The 22,172-nt window shown below is 36.3% G+C and overlaps 2 protein-coding genes across 2 annotated transcripts in view; one reads left to right on the forward strand and one right to left on the reverse strand.

The window, feature by feature from the left end:
• The window catches only part of LOC103500564 (fatty acyl-CoA reductase 3-like), a 56,069-nt gene extending 51,838 nt beyond the window's left edge, over positions 1-4,231 (reverse strand). The window contains exons 1-3 of the mRNA XM_008463915.3: positions 4,096-4,231; positions 3,552-3,861; positions 2,651-2,751 (exon numbers count right to left, since the gene is read on the reverse strand). Coding sequence (XP_008462137.2) covers positions 2,651-2,751; positions 3,552-3,861; positions 4,096-4,174 — 490 coding nt within the window. The 5' untranslated portion in view covers positions 4,175-4,231. The remainder of the gene's footprint in view (positions 1-2,650; positions 2,752-3,551; positions 3,862-4,095) is intronic.
• Positions 1-22,082, forward strand: part of LOC127144216 (uncharacterized) — a 28,557-nt gene extending 6,475 nt beyond the window's left edge. Inside the window, exon 2 of the mRNA XM_051079857.1 lies at positions 21,964-22,082. Within this exon, the coding sequence (XP_050935814.1) occupies positions 21,964-22,013 (50 nt within the window). The 3' untranslated portion in view covers positions 22,014-22,082. The remainder of the gene's footprint in view (positions 1-21,963) is intronic.
• The last annotated feature ends 90 nt before the right edge of the window (positions 22,083-22,172 follow it).

Raw genomic sequence — 22,172 nt, forward strand, 5'->3', positions numbered from 1 at the left:
CTGCATGGGTGTCCTTCGGGATCACCACCTATTGAGGACTGTGTGGTCCGACGGGACGCCAGTCTAGCATGATATAGACATGACTCGAGTGACTCGACGGGGTCCTCGCATCCCGACTGTCCTAGGTGTCCCCGGGCACCGAAGACCAGAGTTACGTTCCTACGGGAGCGCATGATTGCACGTGTTCGGGAACGTGCCAGAGATTGGGTACCAGTTATCAGGACTCTAACAGGAAGTTAACAGGCACCTAGTGGGACTAGTAGTGGGTCCCTTACTGAGTATTTTTATACTCATTCTCTCCACTTTATGTTTTCAGGTAGAGGACGAGGCAAGGGCAAGGGCAAGCTGGCGAGCGACCCGAAGTGAGACCGAGGAGGGCCATAGGGACTACCGCTTCCGCTCATTTCTTATTTCAGATTTTAGCATTTGAGTTTGAGTACTTTTTATTTTCCACTATCTTTTATGTAGATAGGGCCCGAGTAGGATTTCAGAACGTTTTTACATTTTTGCATGACTACCTTGTTTATGTTTTTATAAATGAATTTCTTGAACCGTATGCTTTTAATAAAATTTTAGACTTAAACCACTTGTTCTATATTTAGTAATGACTTCGATTCAGTATAAGGAGTTGGGTCGTTACATACTCACACTCATATACATAGCTACATTAACCTATTGGATAGAGGTTACGATGCTCATTTATTTTAATTGGAAGAAGACATATATTTGTTGTAACCAAATATTAATGATATCAACAAATATATATATTTGGTAGGGCTCACTTTCATTTATTGTGGTTGTCGCTGTCGCATGGTTGAATTTCCATCTTTTAAATTGTACACTTGCATTTATTATTTTGCTTTTGTCATTATAAGACCTTTTTAATCAATGAAGATGGGATCAATCTGTGATAAAATCACTTTTTCCTTTTTAAAATCACTTTGATACATTCTCTTACTATCTCAAAATCATGTTTAACAACAAAAAAATTATATTTAAAATTATATAATTGAATATTAAATTAATTTAAGTGATTAAAAGACTTGTATTTAAAGTGAATTCGGTTTCTTAGTAATTTCAAAATTATTGTTAGACATTCACTATCAGAACTACAATAATTTGATCATATATCAACATTCATTTTTTTCAAAAAAAGAAAAAAGAAAAAGAAAAAACTAATTCAAGCAACCCTAAATGTAGAAATTTGATTTGAGAGAACTAAATGTATATTTAGGATTGCATTTGACGTGGTGAAAATGACTTTTGCTGTTATGAAACTCACTTTTCTTTCAATTTTTGATTTATTGGCAAAGCTTGAAAATGAATTTCGAAAAATCTAATACTATTTATAATGGTCTTTTCATGCGTGCCCATGAATTTTTTTTTTAAAAAAATAATAAAATATTTTCAATAATTAGGGCCTTATTAATTAGTAACCTTTTGTTTATTTTTATTTTTTTTCTTTTTGGTTTTTTAAAATTAAGGATATTTTCTTTTAAATTTCTTATATGGATAGTAAGCAGAAGAGTTTAATTCTTTGGCTCAAATCTTAAGAAAATAAGAACAATCTTTTTATTTTAGATTTCGTCTTTGTTTTAAAAACATTCGTAAAAAATAGATAACAATTAAGAAATTTAGACTTACATTTTTAAAAACAAAAAATAAAAAACCAAATGATTATCAAATGAGACGTTCATAAGTCTAAAATCACTTTAAAAATCAAATAATAATTTAAAATCACTCCAAAATATATGAAAATCACATTTAAAAATTTGAAGTTAAAATCAATATTGCAATGGTATGGAAAATAATTTTACTAAATTAACTAAATTACTACTTCAAGCTTCACTTTCAAACAGAGAAAAGATCCTTTTCTTGGTTAACAGAAACCACAACTTAGACACCTTAATTTTTTTTAACCTAAAAGTTAAAAAGAGATTGGAAAAAAAAAAAAGAAAAAAAATGGTTTAGTACCGAGATTAAAACAAGTTCCCACAAACCGTCCAAATAATGAGGGATAGGAGGAAAAAAATGGATAACAAAAATATGACAATAGATTTAAGTGAACATCTATCCATATCTAATACTAAAACGATAGATGTTTATGTAAACCTACCACGATTTATTACCAGTAATGAAAAGTTCTTGTTATATTCGTAAAAGAGTTCACTTATTTTGTTATATTCAGAAGCAGCCCTATCTTATAAAATGTTTTAATTAAGTCAAAATAGTTGTTAAATTAGTTGATGATTAATCAAAATCATGGTACAAATAAATAACTCCAAAACCCGGATCATCTAACAACCTAATCATAGCAAACTAATTAATATTTAGTCGTGAATGCATTTATTGGCATCTCAATAAAACAAAAAACATATCTTTCTATCTTCTATGAAATAAATATATTATGCTTTCAAACTGCCCATTTGAACGTATCGAACTAACATCATCTTTTCTATATGCAATAAATTTGTTGTCTCAAATTTCACATCATTATTATTAAAAGTCGTGCTTACTGAGATTTATACAAGGATAATGTATATTAAATTTATATGTAATATGATTCATCTAAAAACGACTCAATTAATTAACTATTTATTTTCACTTCGAATAAGTAAATTTGCAAGAGATGGTTGGAAGAGGAAAAAACCTGTGGACACATGAAGGAATGCCTTCAATTTCACACAATTTTTAGCAAAGTTTATAACATGCTTAGCTCCCAAAGTGTTGACATGAAGAGCAATGTCGTATCTAAACACAAGAAAAGCAAGTTGAAGTATCGTTTTAGTTTTCGTAGTTTTTTCAATTTAGTTTTTATACATTGATTTTTATTTAATTTTTTTTAATTAAACTTACGATGCTGTTTTCACTTCCAAAATTATTTTTTTATTATCTAAATTTACCAATAGTTTAAAAAACCAACCAAAAAATTGAATTATTTTTATAAAAATAGTTTTTAGAAACAAGTTTTTGTTTTTGCTATTTGGTTAAGTATTCAACTATTGTACATAAAAATATGCAAATTATTATAAGAAATGAGATGGAAATAGATTTAATTTTAAAAAAAAAAACGAAATGATTACCAAATAAAGTTTAATTGTTCGATTTTAGTTTATATACATTTAATTTATAATTTTGTCCCATGACTTATTTGTAAAAATATCTTTTTATTAGAGTTATTTTCAATATAGCAAAATAAACAAAAATATTTACGCAATATAACCAAAGTTATCTACGATGAACCGCGATAGACTAGTATCTGTATCTATATGTATCATGTCTACATAGATAGTAGTCCATCATAAACAATTTTTACTATAAATTTTGAAAACATATACATCAATGGTCTCAGTTAGTTGCATGAAAACTATTTTTAATGAAACTAGAATATTGAAATTAAACTTGAAAGTATAATGGCAAAATAATATTTAGCCCCAAAAAAAATAACTTTTGTTATAATTATTTATATGATTTAACTATCTCAAAAGAAAAAAAATATATGAATATATGCTACATCAAAATTATGCGTATTTCATTCTATTTGTACGTACCTCTCATCAAAGTTGGTAGTTGCAGCCAAGTGCACTATTACATCGATTTGGTCATACAATTCTTCTCTCAATTGAGAGTACTCTTTGAGGACCAAAAGTTCGTCTGAGATATCCCCGGCCACCGCCACGAGCTTCTCTGATATCATAGTTCTAAAATTTTCTCCCCATTTTTCCTTCAATATCCTGAACAACTCCTTCCCAATCACGTCAGTGTTAAGGCGTTGTGTCGCAGCTTTCTCGTCCGCCGCCCTTATAAGTAGATAAATCTTCTTCACATTTGGTTGTACTCTTAAGATCTTCTCCACCATTACTGAAATTTTTATTTACATATCTCAACACGTTTTCGTAGGATAATTTTAAGTACAATCTTTGTAAATATGAAAATTAACATAAAATTCTCTGTAAAACCATGAATAAACTTTGAAATTTCATATCTTCAGATCATACTAAACTACTGATGAACTTTACAATTGAAGTTAACAGGTTTCAGATAAATTTTACTTTAAATTCATATTTTAAAAGCGAGAAAGGGGAGACGGATGACCTTTTGCGAGAAATCCAGTGGCGCCAGTGACGAAGATGGACTTATTTTGAAGAAATTGAAGTACACTTTGGAACTCCATGGAAATGAAAAGAGAAAGATCAGAAAGAGAAAGGAGACAGAACAATAAGAATTCAAATAGTGGCGTAGTGTGTTTTGGTTAGAAGTTGGAAGTTTGGGTGTAATATAAAGAATGATGGATCCAAAATAATCCTAACTTATTATCTATATCAATGAGGTGCACACTTTACTTTTTCAGTTGTTTTAATTAAAGGAACTCCAAAGCTAAAAATGTTTAATTTAGAGCAGTTCTATATTGAGTGACTTTTCAAAAAAAAAATTTGGAAGTATTTGAGTGAAAACATAATATGCTGAAAGAACCGATGTTAATTTGTAATGATAACTTTCACTCTTATAAGCATTTAAGACAAATAAAAATGAAGTTGTCAAGTCACATGAAATAAAAAATTTCATATGCATATGAACGTATGGTTAAGAAAGGCTTAAAAAAATTATAAGTTACAAAAAAAGAAGTTTGTATTGATTTGTAGAAATAACTTTAATTTTGATTAAAAAAACCTTGAGATCACAAGAGAATGATGGAATCATCAAGTATCAAATTCTAAACCTAAAGCACTACGGGAGTAAAACTAAGAAAATATGAAATAACTTTTCTATATAAATTAAAACTTGTTGTATTGGATTATGCCAAGATAATAATTGTGTAAGATATTAAAATAACGATTTGTCAAAAAAAAATAATTTATACTGTTAATTATTTAAAAGTAAAACCTAAATATATATTAGATGAACAAACTTTTTCTTTCCATTCAACCATTTTATTTTCTAATCATTTTGTTAGAATTTTATTAGTTTCATATTTCTTAAAGGCTCAATCTTCTCGCTATTCTAAGGCACTTGAATTGTGGTAATGAGGTAGACCTTTAACATGAGGTACGGTCAAGACGCAATTGACACACAATTCAAAATTTCTTGTTCACCCACAAGAAATTTTGAATCAATCACAAATTATCATGTCATTTACTAAATTGAGGAAGAAAATACAAATAATTGAATTTGGGACTAATTAAAAGTTAATATGTGTCCTAAATTGAAATTGAAGACATAAATTGACAAATTTTGATAATGTTTTTATCATGATTGTTGAATCAAGGAATAGTTACAAATTTAGCAATTATATTCAAAATAATTAAATATATAGCAACATTTTAAAAAGATTACAAATATAGCAAAATCTATCAAAATTTATCAATGATAGGAGTCTATCACTGATAGACCATGTAGCAAATGTTGATCTATCACTAAAAAACCATAAGAGTCTATCAACGATAGAAATCTATCACTGATAAACTTTGCTATATTTACAATTTTTTTAAAATATTGCTACATACTTAATAATTATAAAAATTGCTACCTATTATAATTACCCTTGAATCAAGTTAATTATATCAGTCCAATTAAACATTATTTATTTGGGCTAAAGTTCAATTGAACCCAAAAATATGCTTAATTTAGTTCAAATGTTTAATAAGCGTAAACCCACAAGGGGCAAGGTCCATATGCCAACCTAGCCTAGGGACATAAAGCCCGTGTGAGAAATCTATAAATCGAGAATTTTTTTGTTGAAATTTATGTCCTAAAACTCGTAGTTTGTAATTAAATTATATTCAATAAAGTGGTTATTGAAGACTTATTACTAAAATTAGAATACTATAATATTGAATCCAACAAACTAAAGTCTAGAGGCTATCTAGTGTAGACTTGAACTTTATATGTAGACATAAACATGGATCAAGTTCGAGTATATAACCCAAATGATCTAGAGTATATGAATAAGGTTGGGCGCCTTATTCTGGAAACGTTATGGATACAATTCACTTTGTAATTAGTACAAATGATGTGATCCTAAATCGTCCATGTAGAGACATGGAACTGGGGACATCCTATGTAAAGAGTTTACATAAAATTGAAACCATGAAATAGTCACTTTTAAGTTATAACACCGTTGACTATATAAAACTGACTATTTCGATTATGTTGATTTAGGTAACTTAATCTTAATCCTGAACTAACTAAGAACTTCTGTACAAACGGTATTATTCTTAGATCTGCATATAGGTGAGGGCAACTCATCAACGTTGGCCCAACAAGCCTTCAATTTCATGGGTAGGACTGGATGGATGGCTAGGGACATAGGGTGCAAGAAAGATTTCATTCCTACCCAATTTAGGGTTAGTAGATAGGTTGTTCCCTGAAAGACTGAATCCAAGTCTTGAACAAGAGGCCCTACCCTCTCATTGGCCCGAGAGGGATTCGATTTAGGGATTCGGTTTCATGTATAGTTTATTTAAAGACCATTTTTGAAAATTATCAAGACTTTTGAAAGTTTTCTTAAAACCACTTGCGCAAATGCCAGTTGAAATACAATCAACATCATTAAATATCTTGAAAGTCATGAACAAAACATAGATAAGCGATTCTAACCCGATCAAAACAATAATAAATTGAATAGAAGGAGGAGAATAATTTAACAAGCAAGACAAAACTTTCATGACAATCACAAAGGGATATTGTGGTAACATCTCCCCTTGTCGAAATTCGTTCATGAAAAGATATATTAAATATTTGTGCTAATAAAATTACTTGAGAATACATTTGTGCGCTCCCCAATCTGTCTGGGCGAGTGTGGTGAGATAAGGTGATCCCTAAAGGATATCATTGTGCTCTTCGCAATCTGTCTAGGTAGGTGTGGTAAGGTGAAGTGAATAATAAGTATCAGCCATGACGCACTCCAATCATGGTGTGTGTATGATCGCATATCACCAATGTGATGAAGGTTTGACTATAGGGATAACTCAGAAAGAGTCTTTAGTTGGTAAAATGCGTTTCGTGAAAGGAGTTACACGTGAATGGAAGAATGGTCTAAGCTACTTCACCTAGAAACAGTGATGTGACCTTGGTGCCAGTAGGCCAACGATTGATTGGACCCTGCTACTCAATCAGAGTTTAGGATATAGGTTAGGCAAATAAACATGGTGTTTTGAGATTGGACCACTCGTCGTTGCCGAAAAAGGTAATCATTCTGTCCTGAAAAATTTCACCAAGGAAGATCTATAAATAAACAGAATTCGTATTAATTGAAGTTGCTTATGTCGTCCTAAGCTTACCTAAGAAAAGATCGAGGAAAATACTTGAGATTTTATAAACGCAGAAGGAGCTTGATTTCGACAAAGAATACAAGAGGTGCAAGGAGACTCTTGGCTAAGGAAACTACGAGAAAGAGCAAGTGGATTGTAACTGTGAGTGGTTTACTTTATAAAATGTTTCCAAAATGAAAAAGATTTTCAGACTATGTTTAAATCCTTAAATCTATTTCTATCAAATTTACGGTCTGTGTGATTTCTCTTATGCTTCCAAACCCCTAAGATGCCTATGATTTCCATAGCTATATTAAACTTCTTATTGAAATTATGTATTCAGAAATATATGTGAGATTTGATAACTGAAAACATGATGATCCTTTGTACCATATGCAATAAGAATGCCTTATCCTTACTGTGTGATCTAGGATAAGATGCTCTAATGTTGTTGTGTGATCTGTAATAGAATGCTCCATTCTTGTTGTGTGATCCAAAATAAAATGTCTTGTTCATGTTGTGTGATCTTGAATAGGATGGTTCACACTTGCTTTGTGATCTGGTATGGGATGCCTTTTGTCTACTGTGTGATGTAGCATTGGAAGATACATGATGCATCGTGTAATAGATGGACTTGTTAAATGCGTGGAGTTTACTCTATATAGCTGGTGTTGGTTTTTTATTGTGCTCTATAATCATTTTATGGATAATTGGTTTATTGTTTAATTATTTAATAAAAGTTATTATTCAATTATATGTTATTGTATAATAATATCCATGAATATGTTATTATGCTCTAAATGTTCCTAATCAATTATTATTGTGGGAGCAATAATAAATTAAGATTAGTATGAGTTATAATTGATAATCGTAGGATAATTATATATGTAGAGACATAAATTATAATCAGGTTATTTTATTAGAGAATAAGAATTAGACTGGCCCATTTCAAGATTATTACATGGACATGTGTCATAAATAATCTCAAATAATTGATTGTTTTGATCCTTAAACCTGAGATTATCATAGTGTCAAACATATGAATTAATATATTATGATGTAATCAAACGTTATCTTTAACCGGATAATTATAAAGGTTATATTCGACTACATTATGAATTATACAATTGACAATGATTAATCAAGATGGAATTTATCCCTCTTATTATGAATTAACTCCAACACTTATTTTAAGTGTTGGGACGTTACAAAGTTTCCATGCTTGTTTTACCCTGTTTTTAGTGTTTTATCATAGGATTATAAAGAAAAGAAGAAAGATAGTGAATTGCAGAGGAGTGTGTGCTACGCGATAAGAAGCTTGTCTGGCGATTAAACATCCCTATGTGAGGAATCACATCAACACGCGATAAGGATTCACTAATAGACAAGAATGGTAGTTGGAGTTGATATGACTTGACAAAGACTACAACCAACGTTGACATGATCAAAAGAATAGAAGTTTTCCTCCCAAAGTAGCCTATAAAAAGACTCAATCTCTACCATGTAAAGTGTTCAGTCTAAATGGACAAAAAACTAAAGAGCTCCATTGAAGCCGGCGAAAAGGCTACCTTTTTGCCTTCTATAAAGATTTCCACCCTCTTTTCCGATCAATCTTGTAAGTGAGATCTTAAAGAGAGATTAAAAAGAGTCCCTTTTATTCTTCCCCATAACTTGTAAAAGAGCCAAAAAATGCTTAGGCATTCTGCAATTCAGCTCCATTTCTTTACTTTTCAGTTTTGTATTTCATTGTAATGTATGAGTTTATTTTGTATAGTGGCCAAAGGCCTACATTCTTTAATATATTGCAAGTTTATCCATTTTCAATCCATCATGTCTTTACTATTCATCTGTCAAAGTGTTATAGGTAGTTTAAGCCTGTGATAAGTTCTTGATAAGAAGTTTAACTTATAAGGTTTATCATGTTAGTTGAACTATAATCCACCGCTTGGCCAGCTCTTGTCGCCAACTACTCAATAGAGTAAGTTTTATAGGTAGATAACGCACACATAAGGGAGTTTGGAGATAAACTCCAGTTTGGAAATTAAACCTTCATCATTTGTGTCCCGAAAGGAGAACAAGTGTGGTGACTTGGTACTGAAAAGGTTGTCACCCTTAAAAGAGAGGCAATATGATTCTTATAAGTAACAACTTCTAGGTAGCTGTAGATTAACTAAGCTTTATCATTTGCATCCTGAGAGGCGAGCAAGTGTGACGTTTAAGGCATTAAGAGGTGTTCGCCTTAATTGAAAGATAGTTAACTGCTCTCTATTGCTTCAAGGCCTATCGCGTAGTTTAATCCCGTATAACGCGAAGACCTTCCTTCACACCTTCTTAACCCAAGTTAGTTCACTTTCTACTCTTATCCCACTTCTTGCCACCTCACTACTACAAAATCTACTTTACTTGACACTAGTTACTTTTATATACTTGACGTTTTTAGTAAAAAACGTCAAGTATAGCCTAAAAAAGCGGAGTTTTTACGGAAGTTTTTTAACTTTTTTACGTTGGCTTTTACTTGACGTTTTTTCCGTGTCAAGTATAAAGGAAAGTTTACTTGATGTTGTATCCGTGTCAGGTATAGTGGACATTATACTTGACGCGAAAAATGCGTCAAGTATAGTATGAAGAAAAATACAAATGTCAAATTATTTTACGTTAGTTTTAGTTGACGTTTTATTTCGCATCAAGTATAGTATAGATTGTACTTGACGGTTTATTAACGTCAAGTATGGTGCAGAGTTTGCTTGATGTTGTGGTCGCGTCAAGTATAGATAATATTTACTTCACGTGAAAAAAACGTTAAATATAGTTTACATTTTCATTTTAAAATGTTTTTGAAATGTTAAATATAAAAAAGAAAAAAGAAAAAAAGTATAAAAATACCATTTATTCCATCTTTCCTTGAATAAATTTAATAAAATAAGGTTATTAAAATAAATTTATTAAAATAAACTTAATAAAAATTATTTTAATAAAACAATTTATTAAAATTTCCCTCCTAACCCTTTTCATTTTCCTCATTTCTCTTCTAAATCCATCTCAAAGCTTCATCTCACATATCTCAACCCTCCATCTCCAATCTCACCGTGCTCTCACTGTAAGACGCCGCCGCTCGTGATGTCACTGCTCATGATGCCGCCACTCGTTTCTGTATGCCTAACCGTTGAATGTCGCACCAGAAGACGCCGCATAGCTAGACGCCGCCTTCTACGCCGCACCCAACCCGCTGTAATCCGACCGTACACCCCAACCATCGCCACCTTGCTGTGCGCCGCCGCCGCACACTCTAACCCGCCGCCACTATTCGTCGCTATGTCTCTTCACCCCAAGAACTTTGGGTTTGTTACATCGATGGACTGGTTTAGTCTTTATATTAAATACCTAATATCTTGACTTAGGTCTTGGGTAATTTACTGTTTGTTTGGCTTCTATCGTAGAGATGTTTGTTTGGCTTCTATGGTAGAGATGATATTAATCTACATTTGAATGTGATGTTTGAATGAAATGTTGATTGATTTTTGTAGCTTAATATTATAAATATTAAAGGGATTAGGCCAAAAAATGAAAAATTTTTAGGTTGAAGACAACGAGAAAAGAACATTCTTCAAAAAAGGGAAAAGAATTATTTGTGGGTTTGAAGATGAGATTCTTTTAAATCTGAAAAATGCTAACTCAATATATTCTAATTGTTGTTCTGCATTCCCTCTCCTTCAAACAAGTGACAAAAGGGTGGTGTATGGCTTTGTTTGATATTAATACATTATATATTCTTTCCTTGTGTAGAGTGGTCACTACAAATCCTATTCAATATATTTCATTGTTATTTCACTAAGTTTCTAAGGGAAAGAACTAAAAATTAACTTAAGAACACATAAACTAAAATACATAGATTTTGTTATAACTTTATGTGTGTTGTTAAAGTTCAAATTTAATACAGGTAAATGTAAGCATCAACTAGGGTAGAACTTTCTAGTATTACAAAAAAAAAAAAAAAAAAAAAAAAAAAAAAAAAGGAGCTTGAACTTTATACCTATATTTGATAGTTTAGACATTAAAATCATAATCATATTTTAGTTTAGTTCAACTAGTTAGGAATATATTTTTTCAACCAAGAGAATTGAAAGTAAATCTATTCAACTCCACCCGTGATAAAAAAAAGATATATATTAATTTTCTTTTCCTTTTCAAGTTATTTTTCTAAAAGGAGAAGTTAAAACTTGTGTGAATTTGAAAAAAAATAATGCTTTTTTCTTTCTTTCTTTTCTTTTCTTTTATTGGATCTCTATATTTTCTAAAAGGCAAAAGGATAACCACTTTTGAGATTTTTTATAGATAAGTTTTGAAGTGTTTTTAGATCAAACAATGTGTTGAGTATGGTGAATAAGGATTTTTTATAAGTTAATTTTGTCTTTTGGTTTGAGATCGTAAAGTTTGAACTTAAGTTCGTTTATGTTTTATGTTTAGATCCTTGATTTGAGACTACTTTAAGGCTTGACGAAGAGTAAATTGCTTGTTAATTTGAGCTTTGATTTCGACGTAAATGATGTTACTATTAGAACACTTAAGCTAGATTGGGATTTGTTTGTTAATAGGATAGTAAGTTGCATGAATTACCTAGCTAATTTTGAATATTGTAGCTTTTTTTTGTAGATCCAAGATTAGCATATTATAGCTTTTCAATGTGTCAACTAATCCAGTATTTTATCATTCATCTGTTTTGAAGTCCAACAATATTAAAATACACATCAATTGAAAAATTGAAATCAACTCAAACTTTCTATCAAAGAAATTGCATATATATCAATTAACCATATATAAGTTGGTCATTACATACTTAATTACAACATATATGTGTAGCCCAAACTTCTAGCAATCCCAAACTTTTCATCTATGTTTAATTATATAAACAAAATATACGTATCTATGCTACAATATGAACCTTTCTATGTCCTCTTGAACTAAGATTTATAGCATCAATAGAAATTCATTTCTTGGAAGCATGTTTCACAAATTTGAGATTGTGCCTGAAATTTCAAAATTTCAAAAGAATAAGTTAGAGCTCAAAGGAAAAATGAAGATAACCCACCCATTGATTCCCAACAATATAATATCCAAATCAGTCAAATATCATAAAACATATAATGCTTAAGGTCAACCTACTGACCAACCCAAACAAAGAATGTTAATGACTTCTGTCTTTGGATCATCATGAAGTCATTAATGTTGCATATCAACACTAATGACTTCACCCTATTTCAAACTGCTTCACCCTATTTGTGTTTCCTTCTTAGGTATCAAACAGACGAAGGTTTCGACCAACGAACTGTTCAGGATCCCTCTTTCAAAGAATTCCTTAAAAAAAGCCTCTCCTAATAACTTGAACCCTCCTAATCAACTCCAAATAAAAATTAACAAAAACTAATAACATAAAGAAGCAAAAAAGGAGTTAAATCAGGGATGGGAGGATGAGAATACCATCATCTTCGTTATCATAATTGTCCATGTCGAGTTCCTTCAAACCTTCAGCAATGTGTCATATTTGGTTTTTAGATTCGTGGTCTCAGAAGATTTTCCAAGTGCTTGTGCAACAGCTAGGGCATTGGCAATCTGTTCATCACTGGCGTCTTCAACATCCATATCTTCTTCATCTGCCTCATCATCACTATGTTTACTGCAAAAACCAAATCATAGTTTTCAAAATGCAAAGATATGGAATTAACATATCCAAATGAATAACACCAAAATCATGAGATAAATGCATAATCATTAGGCACTACAACATAACATATTCCCTGAAACAGAAAGCATCCGCTTTCTTCATATATTATATTTGTATAATTATCAATAACACATTTGGATACAACTCAACCTAATCCAAAAAGCAGTAAAGAAACATAAAACTTAATTAACCTTCCTTACTATAGATTAAAGGTGAGTGGTCAGTGAAATAAATATAGCTAAAACAGAAGTAAAATGAATCAAAAATTTTCGTTACTTAGAATCCTCTACAACTAGGCTGCTCTTGTAGAATCCTCTACAACTTGGCTGCTCTTGAGGAGTTCATCAATAATCTCCTGGGAGGAGGATACGCAAGGTCTGGAACAGGGTTACAAACCCCTTTAGGAACCTATGAAACCGCAGATATCATTTTCCCGTAAACGTCGGAGTTGGTCAGGGGAAGTAAACTGTAGAACAGAAACGGTAAAGTGTGATAATCTTTCACAAAGAGAGTGAAAGAGTTTTCTATCTGATGAAGGATGAACGGAGAAAACTGAACTAACGAAAGACTTAAAACAACTAACAATATTGAAACAACTATTCTTTTAAAAAAAGAAAAGAACTAATCAGTTAACTGCAACTAACATAAAGGAGAAAGATTGGCGCTGCTCAATACTCTTTACTAGAAAGAATGTCGCTTGTCCACGCCGCTAAAGTCACCAAACGCCTGGGGTGAAGGAGGTTTCAGGTGGAGTTGTCAGAGGACGATGGTGAAGGAGGTTTTAGGTGGAGTTGTCAGCTAAGAAAAAAGAAGAAGAAAGCAAAAATAAAGATAGCTGACGAACTGAAAAAATGGGCAGAAACAGATTGAAAAAAGTCTTGAGCGGCGGCAGCTTGTGGCGGACGAACCTGTTCTGAATGATGGCGGACGAACACACCAAATTTTTAGCGGCGGATGAACACGATGTCTTCAGCGGCAGCAGCAAACGAAAACAATTTCTTCAACGGCGGCGGCGATGAACCTATTGTGGTGGTTTGCGATCGAGCAGATGAAAGGAGACATGGGGGCTTGCGATCGAGCAGACGAAAAGGGACATGGGATTACAATCTAGAAGATAAATATGGGAGGGGGAAAAGTTAGGGTTTAATTTGTTTTAGAAAATTTGGGGGAGAAGAGAGTAAATTTGGGAAAGTAAATTAAAGGAGGGAAAATTTTAATTGAAATATTGAAAATTATATATTACTTGAAATTTTTTAAATGTCAAGTAATTAAAAATAATTTTGACACTTTAACCTGTCAAGTATTTAAAACAAAAAAAAAAACAAAAAACAAAAAACAAAAAATTGTGGCTTTTTTTACTCTTTCTTATTCTTGATGCTTTTTTATGTTACTTGACAATTTTTATTAAAATTGTCAAGTAAACCCAGTTTTGTATTAGTGAGTATGGATGAATCAAGGATGTAAAAGAGTAGATTATCTAAAGTGTTTTAGTTGGGTGTAGAGAACTTTATCAGATTTGGATTTTTCAATACAACTAATACTTCTATACATTGCCCTTGTTTAAAGAGTGGAATTCACTACAAGAAATCTGGCCTTTAATGTCGGTTTAAAATCGACATTAAAGGCCTTTAATGTCACTTGGCGATCTACATCTTTGCGAGTGTTATTAAAGGTCTTTAATGTCGGTTTATAACCGACATTAAAGATATCTTTAATGTCGGTTATAAACCGACATGCTTTGAAGGTGTTATTGAAGACCTTCAATGTCAGTTCATCTTTAATAACTGTGGATAACCGACATTAAAGCTGTCTTTAATTTTTTTTAACCGACATTAAAGCTGTCTTTAATGTCGTTTTTAAACCGACATTAAAGATGTCTTTAATGTCGCTTATGATACATCTTTAATGTCGTTTTTCCACCGACATTAAAGAGGTCTTTAATTTTTTTAACCGACATTAAAGCTGTCTTTAATGTCGTTTTTAAACCGACATTAAAGACACATTTAATGTCGTTTTTAAACCGACGTTAAAGACACATTTAATGTCGTATTTATAATAGTTTTTATGATGGCAAAATCGATATTATTTGAGTCGAATTACGTCCGAAAATGTTCGTCATCGTATATTGTAAAAAATTTAAAAATGGCTTGCACACTGTCTATAATGCCTACTACTCAATGTCTTATAACTAGTTCACCTGCAATGCACATAATAATACCTAAAATTCCAGCATACACTTCCATATAGAACTACAACAAATACACATCATCCAACACCTACATATAATCACATATCAATAAACACAACTATATTCAACACTATAAGTCCAACTACTCCAAATCCTCCAATATATCCACTTATATATATAATCACACATATCAAACAACACATCCTGCCATCCATGGCAAACCAAAAATAAACACCTTCAATGCATATGATCCAACACTAAAATACGAGCACACTTTTCCACACTTCCATATAGTACTACAGCAAATACGATCATCCAACACCTAAAATATCAGTACACCTTCCCACCCTTCTATATAGTACTACAACAAATAAAATCATCCAACTTCTATATATAATCACATATTTAAATAAACAACCAACAACTGTAAGTGAAAACTCAAAAATATAAAGATAATATATAAGATCGTGATTAATAAACAATGTATATGTAAAATAGAAAGTTCCTTCATTAACTAAAGTATACGTACAAACTATCTAACAAACAACAATTAGTACGGGACCACCTACCCTTCAAAAAACTATAAGACTGTCCGTCCCTACAAAAACTTAACTCGACCAACTACTAACCTAACTACAAAAGCAACTACTAACTTAACTCGACCAAAAAACACATTTAAAAGCTTATACAAATCTGCTAACAAAAGCTGCCCATTCAGTTCGAATCTCGTTAATCTCCTCTTGCGTATATGCATTTTTGGTATTGAACTACACACAAAGAGAAAGATATGGAAAGTATGAGTTTAGATCATAAATTGTAATATGTAAAAAGTTAAAGTAGAAACTTACAAGGCTAGTAATAGAATTATGAACTGTAACGCCCCAAAAAATAAGATAATTTTGAAAGTTAATATCTTAATTTTGTTTAATTAGATTTAATTTATTGGGCGTTATTTTGAATTCATTTAATGAGAATTATTTGAGTTATGTGGGAATTGAAATTAATTAAATATTTGTTGGATGGATATTTAATTAATTAGAGGTTTTAGCATGTGGAGTTTGTTGAGTTTTTGGATTAAATGGTAGGTTAAGAGGAGTATAACAAGAATGTAATTACTTTTAGTTTCATGAATTTCAATGAAATAAATGGATTATAGACAGAAGAACTTACTCTATATATGGTTGCACATCAACGGTATTCTCCAAAACATATCGATGAGCTTGATATAAAAGCTCTCGTTTAGGTATGCTAGTAACTCCACTTGACAATGTTCTACCAAGTTCTGAATAGTCAGAATGGTCTCTTAACTTTTGACAACCAAGTCCAATAGGATCTACTCCACATAAAAATTCTGAACAAAATTCAACAGCTTCTTCTAATATATAACCTTCAGCAATACAACCCTTTGGACGATTTCGATTTCTCACAGCGTTTTTTATAACCTTCATGAACCTTTCAAATGGATACATCCATCGCAAATAAATGGGCCCATAAAGTTTTACTTCTCTAACAAGGTGTACAGTGAGATGGACCATTATCATGAAAAATGAAGGAGGGAAGTACTTCTCTAGTAAACATGTGGGTTTGGAGGTAGAGCCTTTGGGTAGTGTTTTGTCGGTTTCTACTCCATCTGGGGAGGTCCTGTTATCCAAAGAACAAATAAAGGCATGTCGGGTAGAGATAGCGAATCGTATGTTAGACGTGACCTTACTAGTGTTAGACATGCAGGACTTTGACGTGATACTAGGCATGGATTGGCTGTCAGCCAACCATGCAAATATAGATTGTTTTGGCAAGGAAGTTGTCTTTAACCCTCCCTCCGAGGCTAGCTTCAAATTCAGGGGGGCAGGCATGGTATGTATACCCAAGGTCATCTCAGCCATGAAGGCTAGTAAACTACTCAGCCAGGGTACTTGGGGTATCTTGGCAAGCGTAGTGGATGTGAGAGAGCCAGAAGTTTCCCTATCTTCCGAACCAGTGGTAAGAGAGTACCCCGACGTTTTCCCAGACGAACTTCCAGGACTTCCGCCTCCCAGAGATGTAGACTTCGCTATCGAGTTAGAGCCGGGCACTGCCCCAATCTCGAGGGCCCCTTACAGAATGGCTCCAGCTGAGCTAAAGGAGTTGAAGGTCCAGTTACAGGAGTTGCTGGACAAAGGCTTCATCCGGCCCAGTGTGTCGCCTTGGGGAGCCCCAGTATTGTTCGTGAAGAAGAAGGATGGATCGATGCGCCTTTGTATTGACTACCGAGAGCTGAACAAGGTGACAGTCAAAAACCGCTACCCCTTGCCCAGGATTGATGACCTGTTCGATCAGTTGCAGGGAGCCACCGTCTTCTCCAAGATCGACCTGCGATCAGGCTATCACCAGTTGAGGATTAGGGACGGTGACATTCCCAAGACGGCCTTTCGATCGAGGTACGGACATTACGAATTCGTTGTGATGTCTTTCGGCTTGACTAACGCTCCTGCAGTATTCATGGATCTGATGAACAGGGTGTTTAAGGAATTTCTAGACTCGTTCGTCATAGTCTTCATTGACGACATCCTCATTTACTCAAAAACTGAGGCGGAGCACGAGGAGCACTTACACCAGGTTTTGGAGACCCTTCGAGCCAACAGGTTGTATGCCAAGTTCTCCAAGTGTGAATTCTGGTTAAGGAAGGTGACGTTTCTTGGCCACGTGGTTTCCAGTGAGGGAGTTTCAGTAGATCCCGCAAAGATTGAAGCAGTGACCAACTGGACCCGACCGTCCACGGTTAGTGAAATTCGAAGTTTTCTGGGCTTGGCAGGTTACTACAGGAGGTTCGTGGAAGACTTCTCACGTATAGCCAGCCCGTTGACCCAGTTGACCAGGAAGGGAACCCCTTTCGTCTGGAGCCCAGCATGCGAGAGGAGCTTTCAGGAGCTCAAACAGAAGCTAGTGACTGCACCGGTCCTGACAGTGCCGGATGGTTCGGGAAACTTTGTAATCTATAGTGACGCCTCCAAGAAGGGACTGGGCTGTGTTCTGATGCAGCAGGGTAAGGTAGTTGCTTATGCCTCCCGCCAGTTGAAGATCCATGAGCAGAACTACCCTACCCATGACTTGGAGTTGGCAGCGGTAGTCTTTGCACTGAAGATATGGAGGCACTACCTGTACGGTGAGAAGATTCAGATTTACACCGACCATAAGAGCCTGAAGTACTTCTTCACCCAGAAGGAGTTGAACATGAGGCAGAGGAGGTGGCTTGAGTTGGTGAAAGACTACGACTGCGAGATCCTATACCACCCAGGTAAAGCAAATGTAGTGGCTGATGCGCTGAGTAGGAAAGTTGCACATTCAGCAGCGCTAATCACCAAGCAGACCCCCTTACTCAGGGACTTTGAGAGGGCGGAGATTGCAGTCTCAGTAGGTGAGGTTACCGCACAGTTGGCTCAGTTGACAGTTCAGCCAACCTTGAGGCAAAAGATCATTGCTGCTCAGCTGAATGACCCTTACTTGGCAGAGAAGCGTCGTGTGGTAGAGACAGAGCGAGGTGAAGACTTCTCCATATCCTCTGACGATGGCCTTATGTTTGAGGGACGCCTGTGTGTGCCGGAAGACAACGCAGTTAAGACGGAGCTTTTGACTGAGGCTCACAGTTCCCCGTTTACCATGCACCCTGGGAGTACGAAGATGTACCAGGACTTAAGGAGTGTCTATTGGTGGAGGGGCATGAAGAGGGATGTAGCAGACTTTGTCAGTAGATGCTTGGTGTGCCAGCAGGTGAAGGCACCTAGGCAGCATCCAGCAGGGTTGTTGCAACCCTTGAGTGTGCCAGGGTGGAAGTGGGAGAGTGTGTCGATGGATTTTATTACGGGACTGCCCAAGACCCTAAAGGGCTACACGGTGATCTGGGTTGTGGTCGACAGACTCACGAAGTCGGCCCATTTCGTGCCAGGGAAATCCACTTACACTGCCAGTAAGTGGGGGCAGCTATATATGACAGAGATTGTGAGACTACATGGAGTACCCGTATCCATCATTTCAGACAGAGACGCTCGTTTCACATCGAAGTTCTGGAAAGGACTTCAACTCGCATTAGGTACGAGGTTGGACTTCAGCACGGCATTCCACCCTCAGACTGATGGTCAGACAGAGAGATTGAACCAGATTTTGGAAGATATGCTGCGGGCCTGCGTGCTAGAGTTTTCAGGAAGTTGGGACTCCCACCTGCATCTGATGGAGTTTGCCTATAACAACAGCTACCAGGCTACTATCGGTATGGCACCGTTCGAGGCTCTGTATGGCAAGTGCTGTAGATCCCCTGTCTGTTGGGGCGAGGTTGGAGAGCAGAGGATGCTAGGCCCCGAGTTAGTGCAGACTACCAACGCAGCCATACAGAAGATCCGAGCTCGTATGCTGACAGCACAGAGCAGACAGAAGAGTTATGCTGATGTACGACGTAAGGACCTCGAGTTTGAAGTGGGAGATATGGTCTTTCTGAAGGTTGCACCCATGAAGGGTGTTCTGAGGTTCGCGAAGAAGGGGAAGCTAAGTCCACGCTTCGTAGGGCCGTTCGAGATACTGGAGCGGATTGGCCCCGTGGCTTATCGTTTGGCGCTACCCCCATCTTTTGCTGCAGTGCACGACGTATTCCATATCTCCATGCTGAGGAAATACGTCGCAGACCCAACACACGTGGTGGACTTCGAGCCACTGCAGATTAGCGAGAATCTGAGCTACGAGGAGCAGCCTGTCGAGGTCCTGGCAAGGGAGGTCAAGAAGCTTCGCAGTCGAGAAATTCCACTGGTCAAAATCCTTTGGCAGAACCATGGAGTGGAAGAGGCTACGTGGGAAAAAGAAGAGGACATGAGAGCCCAGCACCCCGAGCTGTTCGAGAATTAGAACTTTCGAGGACGAAAGTTTTTGTAGGAGGGAAGATTGTAACGCCCAACAATTTCGGTTTCCTTTTGTTTTGACCATTAATATTAATACTAAGTGTGTTTATTATTATTATTAAACTAAAGTTTTTATATATTAATTTTGAAGTTAGGGGGTGAAATAAATTAATGGCTTAACAAATAAACTAATGGCCTTGGAAAGGGTCAAGGGTGGTTAATTGAGGAGAGAGGAAAGAGGGTTTTAGGGGATTTCTTTTATTATTTTTTTTATTTCTTTAAAAGAGGCATTGGGAATTGAAGAGACTCATCATCTCCCCAAAGAAGAAAAAAAAAAAAACCCTAGCCGCACGCCGCCGCACGCCGCCGCACGCCGCCGCACGCCGCCGCACGCCGCCGCACGCCACCGCCGCCAGCTGCAAAAAAATAACCCTCGGAGCTGGCCGTAATAGAGCCGAACCACCATCCCAGCCGCGCCGCGTCTGCAAGCCGAATCCGGAGCCGCTCCTCATCCGCGCAGCCGAGCGCCGTATCTGCAGCCAGCCACGCCGCGCCGCGTAGATCCGACGCAGCGCAGCCGTCTCTCGCACGCCGAAGCCGAGTCGAAGCCATCTTCGCGCGTCCGCAGTCAACCGTCAGCCAGCCGAGTCGCGCCGCTTCGATCCGACGCAAGCGCAGCCGAAACGCCAGTCTGTAGCCGTCGCCGAGCGAAGCCGCGGTAGCCGGACCACCAGCAGCCGCCGCGCCACCCAAAAATCCAGAAGCCGAAGCCTCGCGCGCAAAGGTCCGACCGAAGACCCGCCCCGCGACCCGAACCGACGCGCGCCACCTTCCGGAACCCGACCCGCGCCCGCGTGCATCCGTGCGTGAGCCGCGTCCGCGTGTGAAGCCGCGCCGCGCGCTTCTGTGTAGCCGAGCCGCGTAGCTTCCTGTACCGAGCCGAGCCGCGTCTGCCCAAGCCGAGCCGGTCCTGTCTTCTTCCAGCCGAGCCGCCAGGACCAATTTGGCTCCATCCACCTAAACTTTGGTAATCTAATTAATTATTGCGGCATTTCCCCAGTATGACTTCATGCCTCGGACGTAATTAAATTAATTTGGGACTTAATTAAATTATTTTCCTTAAGGGACGTCTTGGACCAAGTAATTGCTGCAGCGCGGGATTTCTTCAGTAGGGGCTCGAGCACTGCAACCTCCTTCTAGGGTAAGTTATTTCAATTGAGTCTCGAACCGTTAGTCGTTGGCGACCTATTTACGAATTTTGACTTATTAAACAGTTAGGACTTCGTCGCTTGGAGAGCGTACTGCCTCGCGGTTAGGACTCGACAAGTAGATCTCCAGGTAAGAGATTCTACTACTAGCTTCATGTTTAAGAGTATGAGACCATGTATGCCCCGACTTTTCATGTTAAGGATTAGACAGTACGTTGTCTGAGATAAATGTTAGTATGATGCGAATGACGATATAGTTATACTATAGCCTGTTACGTGTGGCAAGAGCTGTTATGGCTACCACGAATGTCGGGACAGAGAGTGTAGAGATGATTTATGTGACATGTTATATGCTGATGCCATGTGTATGTATACTGCAATTAGGGTACCTGTTAGCTTAATCTGTTAGAGTCGTACCTGCATGGGTGTCCTTCGGGATCACCACCTATTGAGGACTGTGTGGTCCGACGGGACACCAGTCTAGCATGGATATAGATATGACTCGAGTGACCCGACGGGGTCCTCGCATCCCGACTGTCCTAGGTGTCCCCCGGGGTACCGAAGACCAGAGTTACGTTCCTACGGGAGCGCATGATTGCACGTGTTCGGGAACGTGCCAGAGATTGGGTACCAGTTATCAGGACTCTAACAGGAAGTTAACAGGCACCTAGTGGGACTAGTAGTGGGTCCCTTACTGAGTATTTTTATACTCATTCTCTTCATTTTATGTTTTCAGGTAGAGGACGAGGCAAGGGCAAGGGCAAGCTGGCGAGCGACCCGAAGTGAGACCGTGGAGGGCCATAGGGACTACCGCTTCCGCTTATTCTTATTTTAGATTTTCGCATTGAGTTTGAGTATTTTTCATTCTTACTATCTTTTATGTAGATAGGGCCCGAGTAGGATTTCAGAACGCTTTTTTTTACATTCTTTTTGCATGACTGCCGT

The sequence above is a fragment of the Cucumis melo genome, chromosome 12, assembly GCF_025177605.1.
Source record: "Cucumis melo cultivar AY chromosome 12, USDA_Cmelo_AY_1.0, whole genome shotgun sequence".
In the NCBI taxonomy this organism is placed as follows: domain Eukaryota; kingdom Viridiplantae; phylum Streptophyta; class Magnoliopsida; order Cucurbitales; family Cucurbitaceae; genus Cucumis; species Cucumis melo.